The following is an 8846-nucleotide window of genomic DNA, read 5'->3' as shown; positions in this document are numbered from 1 at the left end:
TCTTTCCTATGACACTGTAAAACCACAAAACACAGCAAACTCCTAACAAGTTCATGAGAATTAAAATAAAATACATCAAACTCCTAAAAAGTAATAGACTAAAACAAACAAAGAAACAAGATCACATCCTCTCCGACAACCCCTTAATGTTAGTTTGACATTCTTGGTTGTAAGATCCGACATGTATATTCTTTCGTAAACTTTTATTTTATGTTTCAAAAAAACAAATATGCGCATGTATGTAACTTATGTACAATTTTTTTAGGTTAAACTTACGTACAATTTTGATTACAATAATCATACACACTTGCAAATGATAAAAGAATATACAAATATGCTAACGAGGGTTGGTTGAGTTGGTAAGGATCGTTCTCGTCGCTATCAAAGCCTAGGTTCGAGTTCCGCTGCCAAAAATCCCTCTTTGTGGAAAATCTTTAAAAAAAACAAATGGAGCTAAGACCCGCTCTGTAAGTCGTCAAAGAGGTATACCTTGGCCCTAAAATAGGATAGCCTTCACTCCTCCTAAACTTCTTTCCATAAAAAAAAGAGGGAAATTCACTATTATACTCAATATAAGGGCCCAAATTATAAAAATACCTTATATGAAATACACTTTAAAAACACACCCAAAGCCCATTTACAATATAACAAAGAGACTTTTAACTTCTTATTACAAAATTGCCATCAATTTCTTAAATCAAGCTTAACCCAAAAATCTCATAAAAATACCCAAAACACTCAATAGGGCATCAAAGTAATTTAATAATCAATATTAAATTTAATAAGGTCAGCTGTTATTTTTTGAGTTTTTTTTGAGTTTGTTTATAGAAATTCAATGATGTAGAGTTTATTGATAATATTAGTATTAAGAATAGGTGTATCACTAAATATCTCAACAAAAAAAAAAAAAAAGTAATGATGTATGCATGTATATGCTCTGTTCGTACACACGAGTGAATGACACATGTAGTTGACAGTAAAAAGTACATCACAATTAGGAAATTGCCACGTCATTTCCCCGCTTTATCCAACCACCGGCTGCCGTCCGCAAACTCTCTCTTTTGTCCTTGCCTCTTAGCTGAGCTGTTCCTCACTGTTGTGTTGCCCCTCTCTCTCTCATCCACTGGTCCCACTTCTCTCTCTCTAAAAAAAGTCTCCCTTTCGTCTTCATCATCTTCTTCTTCCATATAAAATCAACGCGCAAACCCCAAATCCAAGCTCTTTCTCTCACAAATTTCCTTCCCCAATTCTCTTCTCTCTTGTTGTTGCCAGTTAAATTAAATTAAATTACATAGTTAGAAAAAAAAAATTCCTCTGTTTTTTAGAGCGCCTGATATAGATATATAGATACAGATATAGATATACATATAGAGAGAGAAATAAATTCAGGTAAAAATGCCTGCTTGGTGGGGAAGAAAATCAAGCAAGAGCAAAGAAGAGCAAGAGAAGACACTTCAACACAAAAACCCATACTCGAACCGCAACAACAACAATTTCATCATCAAATCTTCGATCAATAGCGATATTAAGAAGAAAGAGAAAGACGTTAGGCCCAAGAGCTTCGACGAACAAATAACTCGTGGGTCACCGAGAGCGAGCAAGGAGCTTGTGCGTGCTGGTGTTTCTGCTTCTGGGTTTTCGGGTTTCGACTCCGATGGATGCGAGAGGAAGCAGGGGCATCCCCTGCCTCGGCCGTCGGTGTCGTCGGCGCAGGGCTTGGGAAATGATCAGGTGCTTGGCTTGGGATCTGGCTCCGCCTCAATTTCAAGCGTCAGCTCCTCTGGGTCCTCCGACGACCAACCGATTGCGCATGACAGCCATGCTCAATTAGGTGCTTCCAGTTACAGGTTGGTTCCCCACAAACCCTGCTTTTCCGATTGGGGCTTTTGCTGTTTTCTGTCCAATTTGGGACTTGTGCGTTGTTTTTCATTCAATTCATCTCATTCTTGTAAGAAATTTTAGTCCAATCATTGGATTCCATTCAATAAATCCAATTCATTTATGAATATATCGGATCACAGTTACTAATTGGATCTCAATTTAGTAATTAATTAGCTATAATTCGATTGAGTTTTTTGGCTGTCAGAGTGGAGATAGATTGTCTTGTATACGAGCTCATCTTTTCGATGAAAAACCACATGATGCGGGCCTTCTTTCTTTCTTTTTCTTCTTGAGCCTCTTACTCTTGTACGATTCTCTGCTCTCTGTCTCACTACAACAATCTTAGTTTTTGTTATTTGTTTTCACTGAGTGTAAGTATATAAATCCTTAAAATACGGCGATGTGTAGAATAGAGAAGTTCAACCTTAGATTAACTTAATAAAAATCTTACTAGAACAATTTTGGACTTGCATTTTCTGCATGATGTTCACTGTAAAAATTAGCATTTCCTACTTTCATTAGCCATACATAATGTGTATTAAATTGATGGATTTGTTCTTATAATCCCACAAGAAGATGATTGGGAACATTGTAAATCCCTGGTATAAGGAAAAAATGACATGAAAAGCTCAATTTGTATTTTATATACTGCTAGATGTTACCCATGCCATTTATTGTTCACAGAGCTAATGGTGATCCCAAGTACAACATGATGCCTAGAAGCCCCGGTCCTGGGTCTAAGGGGCCAACTAGCCCGACATCTCCTCTTCACCCGCTGTTTTGTGCCATAAGTTTGGAGTCTCCAACGGGAAAGCAAGAAGACGGGAAGAGTGTATGTCATCCACTTCCTCTCCCTCCAGGTTCTCCAACTAGCCCTTCTGCCTTGCCCAGCAGTAGAACTAGTGTCGCCATTGAGAACACAACTTGTGCACTATCAAAGTGGAAGAAGGGAAAGCTTCTAGGAAGGGGGACTTTTGGCCATGTTTATGTCGGATTTAATAGGTAATTTGTATTCTTGTAGGTGGATTGATTAATAAACTAAGTGAACGATACTTTTTATTGGTCTTGGTAACTGACTTGATTATTTCTACCTTGGGGAAGGAAAACGAAACATCAAGTCACATAAATGATGGTATATATATGTATACACACTTTTCAGATTAGCCTAGAAAATATAAGGAAGAATAATGGATTGGAAATTAAGGTTACCAAATAACTGTCTTTACAATAACTGGAGTGCCGACAACTCTTCTGTATTTCTTACTAATTATATGATTTTCATTTGTGACTTTGACAGTGAAAGCGGGCAAATGTGTGCAATAAAAGAAGTTAGGCTTGTCTCTGATGATCGGACATCAAAAGAATGTCTTAAGCAACTGAACCAGGTAACTTTGTCCAGATAATGTTTGCTCCTATTGAGTTTATCTTTTGAGTTGTCACTGAGTGTTTTAATGTAAATTTACATGGTTATATGTTCTCCATCTGATTGTTTGGTTGTTGACTGATTTGTATCTAACCTTTTTGTTGTCAACAGGAGATAAATTTGCTTAGTCGGCTCTCACATCCAAACATTGTTCAATATCATGGAAGTGAATTGGTAAGACAATGTTCAATTAAATGTGTTAGCTGTTAATGTTGCCCTTGGACCCTAGTTTAGTATTAACTTTGGGTTGTAATCTTTTCAGGGGGAAGACGCACTCTCTGTTTATTTGGAATATGTGTCTGGTGGCTCAATTCATAAATTACTTCAAGAATATGGTCCTTTTAAGGAACCTGTGATTCAAAATTATACCAGACAGATCATATCTGGGCTTGCCTACTTACATGGAAGAAATACGGTTCATAGGTATGTGGATTTTACCAATAATATCATATGTGGTTGGCCATATGAATCTTCCTGTGTTTTATTTACTTGCAATATGTCATTTTAAATCTAGTTTTTCGGAATCCTGAAATTCTGATCTTTTACCTTATATTTTAATACTGATAACAATTAATTAAAATCTGTTTAATTCAAATTATAGGTAGTTTTATATATTTTTAGAACTTTTTTTTAACTCATTTGCTTTTCCTTGCAGGGACATTAAAGGGGCAAACATATTAGTGGGTCCTAATGGTGAAATCAAGTTGGCAGACTTTGGCATGGCAAAACATGTAAATTGCATTTCATCCTCTGCACAATAAGTTCTTAGTCAAGTAATGAAGGCATAGACTTACTAATTTATCTCAAACATAAATGTGTCTAGGAAGAATAAAGAATGAAACTGTTAACTATATGACAAGGAAATTGCCCATGTTTTCTTTTTATCATTATCTTTCTTTAGAACAGCTATTTGGACCCAAAAGAGGAAAATGATACATGTTTTCATAGGGGTAACATAAGGTGCTTGGTGGAGGTGAAAAATGCAGAAGGTGGGTGGTTGTCTGTTTATTGGGTGGTTTGGTTAGAGAGAAACAAGAGGATATTTTAAAATTATGGAGGAGATTATATGGATAAATTAAGATCTTGGACTCCACTTTGGGCTTTGGTTTTTCTTGAATTTCGGAAATTATCATTATCTGATATTCTTGTGACTGGAAGGGGTGTATTTCAGACCGAACGGTTAGACAAGGGTGACACGCCTGGTTAAACTCCCGTTTACCGAACAAGATGTTGAGAGTTTCACATAATGATTCCCCTCCTGCAGATTAAGTGTTAGCGGCTGTAGCTTCCACTGGTAATGCGTGGAAGGGCATAAACTTTCTTTGTGGATGGGACGTATCAACCCCTTTTGCGTATTTTAAAGGAAATGTATAAGAATGAATATTATTGTGCTGGGTCCTGAGGACCAGGATGGCTGAAGATCCAAACCTAAATGTGCTAGGGGTTGATCATCGAAGCCAGGGATTCAAGGAATTTGAGCGCTGATGTAGCTAATAGCCACCTTCATAGTCAATCAACTCATTAGGCTCATCACCCTCTACTGATGTAGGATATGGGTGAATTGAGTATTTAGGTAATTTAGCGGAAGCAAAAACAATTTTAAAACAGAAAGTAGATGGGAATAGAAGCCTTGGCTTCACACCAAGGGGTTTGGCTTCACAACAAGGAGTCTCCAATCACTGGAAAGCAAACTTTTCTCATAACTCAAATCTCTAATCTCTAAACTCCATAATGAATTACATGAGGGGTATTTATAGCAAACTAAAACCTAGACACAATAGGATAAAAAATCCCATGCTAAAGCAGAAATTCTAACCTAAATAAAATAGGAAACTTAGAAATCCTACTGAAATCTGGAAAACTTAAAAATCTTACTAAAATCTTGGAAAGTTAGAGAACAAGTTAGAAACTAATCGCAGGAATAAAAAATTGCCAGATTTAAAGACCAAATAAATGACTTCTTCTTCCATCTCTTTCTTTTCTAAACCGTAATGGGTTTGACAAAGATGTCCTCATCCACCGTCTTTTGTTAATGTCATCCTTGATTTTGTATGTCATTAGCTTGGTGTTGTGGTAGGAAATTGTAGTATTATCATTATTGTATTTTATGAAGTGGACGACTCATCTGCAACTTGTGTTGTAAGTTACTAATAAAGTTGTTTTTTACAAAAAGAAAGAGAGAAAAAACCTTCTGATGAACTTCAGCACATAGATATAAGATGCATATATGAGTGGTATTTGACTGATGAAATAAACAATAGTTTTTGACTGCCATTTTCCTGGTTACTTCTCCAAGTAAATTTTGTGAAGTCTGATGATTTTCTGTTCTGAATCAGATTACAAATTGTGCTTCAATGCTTTCATTCAAAGGAAGTCCTTATTGGATGGCCCCCGAGGTACTCTCTCTCTCTCTCTCACGTTAGCATCATGTTCCCTCTTTTTCTGATTCATTTAAGTATCCAGTTTACTCAGGTGGGGTTTTCTGATGTTAATGAAATCTTAATTTCAGGTTGTAATGAATATAAACGGCTATAGTCTTGCAGTGGATATATGGAGCTTGGGATGTACAATTCTTGAAATGGCAACTTCTAAACCTCCTTGGAGCCAGTATGAAGGGGTGCGATATAATGTTCAGAACTTATTGCTTTACAAGTTTTCTTTGTTATCATCAGCTACAAAGTGTTTGCTGGACCAAAACTTGTTTCCTTACGTTGGATTCAACAGGTGGCAGCAATTTTTAAAATTGGAAACAGCAAAGATATTCCAGAGATTCCGGATCATCTTTCCAAAGATGCAAAAAGTTTTGTGAGGCTATGCTTGCAACGGAACCCATCAGAGCGTCCCGCAGCGTCTCAACTGCTAGACCACCCTTTCATTAGAGAGCAAACGTCTACAAGAATTTCTAACACCAAGTTAACCAAGGATGCCTTCCCGTATACTTTTCACGGAAGCAGGACACCGGTAAAGCCTTTTAGAACTCTTTTTTTTGCCAGGCCTTTTAGAACTGGTTGACTACATACATATTCACAGATATTAGTATGAGGGCCAAATCATGAATTGTCTATTAAACAATGGTCATTTTTCAGTCAACATAGTGATTGTACAGAGTAGGAGGCTCTGTTTGGTTGAATTGTTTCTAGTATACATGTATAATGAAATTGTTGAAATCATTAAAACAAAGTGCATCATGTGTGAAGAAGGTGGTGGAAGTGTGGGACTTTTTTCCTATGAAAAAAGTGTGTATATTTGTTTCTTCACTCCCCAGTAGCAACCTTTGGTGGCAGTAAGAAGGCAAAAGTGTTATGGATTGGTTGGGTGCGAGTGCTGTTTTGGGTATTTGGGTGAACAGAAACAAGAATAGTTTTGAGAATCACAGAGGAGAACAGATCGAAGTTTTCTGGGATGGTCATATTTTGGTCTGCACTTTGGACTTCCCTGCCTTCTGAGTTTCAGGATATTTCATTTTCTTCTATTTTGACAGATTTGGAAAGCAGCTCTTCTTTTAAGAGTCTTTTTTGTATTTTGTATCCTCTTTGGAGTTAGAAAGTGTGTTAATTGATAGGTTGTTTATTTTTCATTGATGTATTACTGTGGTGAACAACTTGTCCGCACTGGTTGTACTTTTTTTTTTTTAAAAAATAAAAAAACTTATTTTTCTTACCAAAACAAAAACGAATAAACAAATAAAATGTGAAGCAGATTGAGGCAGGGGCATTAATGTTTCAAAGTTTGATTGATAGTTGTTATTTTATTAACTCTTTGTATCAAACTTAGGCTCTTGCTCAACCTGATTTTGTTGTCATTTCTCCTTTTGAGCAGCCAATATTGGAGCTACATTCCAACAGAACAAGCATCACCTTGAGTGATGCAGATCACACAGCAAAGCCCACAGCCGCGACTTCAAGAGCTGTGCGGAGCCCCAGGTAATATCATACATTCTACCCGTCATATCCTCATCTCTGTAGTCTGTAGAACATGTTATAATTTATAAAAGCTTGTCATTTCTTACATGCAGAGAGAATATAAGGATGATTACATCTTTGCCTGTATCCCCCTGTTCAAGCCCCTTACGACAATATGGACCGACACACAAGAGCTGTTTTCTTTCTCCTCCTCACCCAACTTATGCCATGATGGGACAGAGTAGTTATAATTTGAGTGACTTGTCGTATAATACACTAAGTCCAAATACATCGTACACTCTTGATCCTTGGCAGGACACAAGTATACTTAAAGCCCAAACGCCCGGAGGTTCACCAAGAACACGACCCATTTGAATGTAAATACCATGAGAAGCAAAATTTTCTATTGTCTCCCTGAATGCTTGATGAACTGGAGGAGTCCTGAAAGTTTAGAAGGAAATTTGGTTCATGCAACCACCCACCCACCTAGCAACTCGAAGTGATTTGATTGTTATGTATGGGAATTTGAAAACAAACGGGGACATTTACGGACTAGTTTAAAGTGCATGGGGTAGATACTGGTCTAAATCCTTATTGTTTGTAAATGGAAGCTAGATGGTCTCATTTGTAACATTTGTGATTTAAATTTTATAATTATGTTCATGGTGAAAGATGATGATTCTTGTACGGGCAGTTACTCGTTCGATATAGACAAAATGGGGTTCACACTTTACTTTTTTTATAAATTTTTCGGCTAAGGACGTTATCAACACTGCAGGTTCGGGGGTATTTTCAAAATGAGCCACGAAGTTTCAATTTTATTAATTTACACTTTAATGTTTTAAAATTTAATTAATTTACACTCTCCTTCAGTTTTGTTCATTTGCTCATCCGTTAAACTAGTGATGTGGCAAACGTGGGACCTATTTATATACAGATGTGGAAGCCACATGCACCACGTTGGACAAAACCAGCAAAAATCTTTGAAAATTTTGATATTTTCTAAACCCTAAAACAAAAACAAAATTTAATTTAAAAAATTAAAAACAAAATGAGTGCCCCAGCTCCCTCGACTACAGTTCATAATTGGACTAGGCCGGGTCCGATTGGCCTGAAATTTTTGGGTTCAGGCTAGGCCTTCATGGGCTTTTTCATTTTTCGAACAGCCCATTTAAGTAAATGTCGTCTTTTTATTTTAATTTATTTTGATATTACTCCATTTACTTAAGTTTACAATATAAATAAGAAAGTACTAGAAAATCAAATTCCAAACAAATCAAAATATGAAAATCCAGTTTAGACCAATATTGATATCTCAATAAGTCAATGCATACTTTATACTAAAATTTCATAAAATCGTGTTTGATTATTTAAGTTGTAAGGAATATAAACCGCCAAAAATATAATTAAAAACATTAGTATTTCAAAAGTGTATTTTTCGTACTTAGTCAAATTTTGAGGGAAAACAGTTTTTCAAGAATGACATATAGTAATCTATATTATTGTTTAAGAGTTATGTAAGGCTAATATGATGCTAACATTATTTTAGTACCTAAGGTTGTAAAGTGCAAGTGATAAGTGTTAGTGCCATGCTAGTTGAGATATGCATATATTTAGTTGTGCCAACCTCAAGTACTACA

The 8846-nt window shown here is 36.2% G+C and overlaps 1 protein-coding gene across 1 annotated transcript; it reads left to right on the top strand.

Annotated features, from left to right (window-relative positions):
- On the top strand, window positions 936–7934 carry LOC18780007 (mitogen-activated protein kinase kinase kinase 3). Its single transcript, XM_007213530.2, has 11 exons — window positions 936–1847; window positions 2566–2883; window positions 3179–3266; window positions 3416–3478; window positions 3567–3727; window positions 3960–4035; window positions 5641–5700; window positions 5814–5921; window positions 6029–6265; window positions 7124–7227; window positions 7320–7934. The coding sequence occupies exons 1-11, from the start codon at window positions 1396–1398 to the stop codon at window positions 7579–7581; spliced, it is 1929 nt and encodes a 642-aa protein (XP_007213592.1). The 5' UTR covers window positions 936–1395; the 3' UTR covers window positions 7582–7934.

Source organism: Prunus persica, chromosome G4 (assembly GCF_000346465.2).
Source record: "Prunus persica cultivar Lovell chromosome G4, Prunus_persica_NCBIv2, whole genome shotgun sequence".
NCBI classification, from domain to species: domain Eukaryota; kingdom Viridiplantae; phylum Streptophyta; class Magnoliopsida; order Rosales; family Rosaceae; genus Prunus; species Prunus persica.
This window is presented reverse-complemented; position numbering and strand designations above follow the sequence as displayed.

What these genes read in the sequence shown, in the direction of transcription:
- LOC18780007 (XM_007213530.2), top strand. Translation starts at nt 1,396, where the DNA reads ATGCCTGCTTGGTGGGGAAGAAAATCAAGCAAGAGCAAAGAAGAGCAA. An exon ending in TTAGGTGCTTCCAGTTACAG is followed by an intron (nt 1,848 to 2,565) that starts GTTGGTTCCCCA and finishes TATTGTTCACAG; the next exon opens with AGCTAATGGTGATCCCAAGT. An exon ending in TTCACGGAAGCAGGACACCG is followed by an intron (nt 6,266 to 7,123) that starts GTAAAGCCTTTT and finishes CCTTTTGAGCAG; the next exon opens with CCAATATTGGAGCTACATTC.